Raw genomic sequence first — 373 nt, 5'->3', positions numbered from 1 at the left:
CGGACCGTGCGATCACTTTGCTCTTACGCTGGATTAACTCGATTTTAATCGTTTTTTGTTTCCCCCACCCCCATCCACACACCCCACCTTCTCCTCTCCCGCCCCCCCCTCCCTACACACCTCTCTTCCCCCCTTGTCTCAAGCCTAACATTGTCTTGTGGTCATGGGGTCTATAATTTCATTTTTGTCTAGGCTGGTGAGAGCTCTGCTTGTTCTGTAAAGTGGATGTCAGGTGGATCTATGTTCTGGAAGGAACAAAGAGGCAGCGAAGGCAGCGCGGGGGAAGTTTGAGCGGCGAGGATGCAGGCTGTGTACTGGTACGCGGTCCTTCTGCTGCAGCCCACCCTCTACCTGGTGAGTGCCCCGGCCCCCC

At 55.5% G+C, this 373-nt stretch overlaps 1 protein-coding gene across 1 annotated transcript in view; it reads left to right on the top strand.

Moving 5' to 3' along the window:
* Window positions 1-192: 192 nt before the first annotated feature.
* The window catches only part of NXPH1 (neurexophilin 1), a 141,043-nt gene continuing 140,862 nt past the window's right edge, over window positions 193-373 (top strand). Inside the window, exon 1 of the mRNA XM_009895334.1 lies at window positions 193-354. Within this exon, the coding sequence (XP_009893636.1) occupies window positions 301-354 (54 nt within the window). The 5' untranslated portion in view covers window positions 193-300. The remainder of the gene's footprint in view (window positions 355-373) is intronic.

The sequence above is a fragment of the Charadrius vociferus genome, unplaced genomic scaffold (genome assembly GCF_000708025.1).
Source record: "Charadrius vociferus isolate BGI_N301 unplaced genomic scaffold, ASM70802v2 scaffold31, whole genome shotgun sequence".
NCBI lineage: Eukaryota > Metazoa > Chordata > Aves > Charadriiformes > Charadriidae > Charadrius > Charadrius vociferus.
This window is presented reverse-complemented; position numbering and strand designations above follow the sequence as displayed.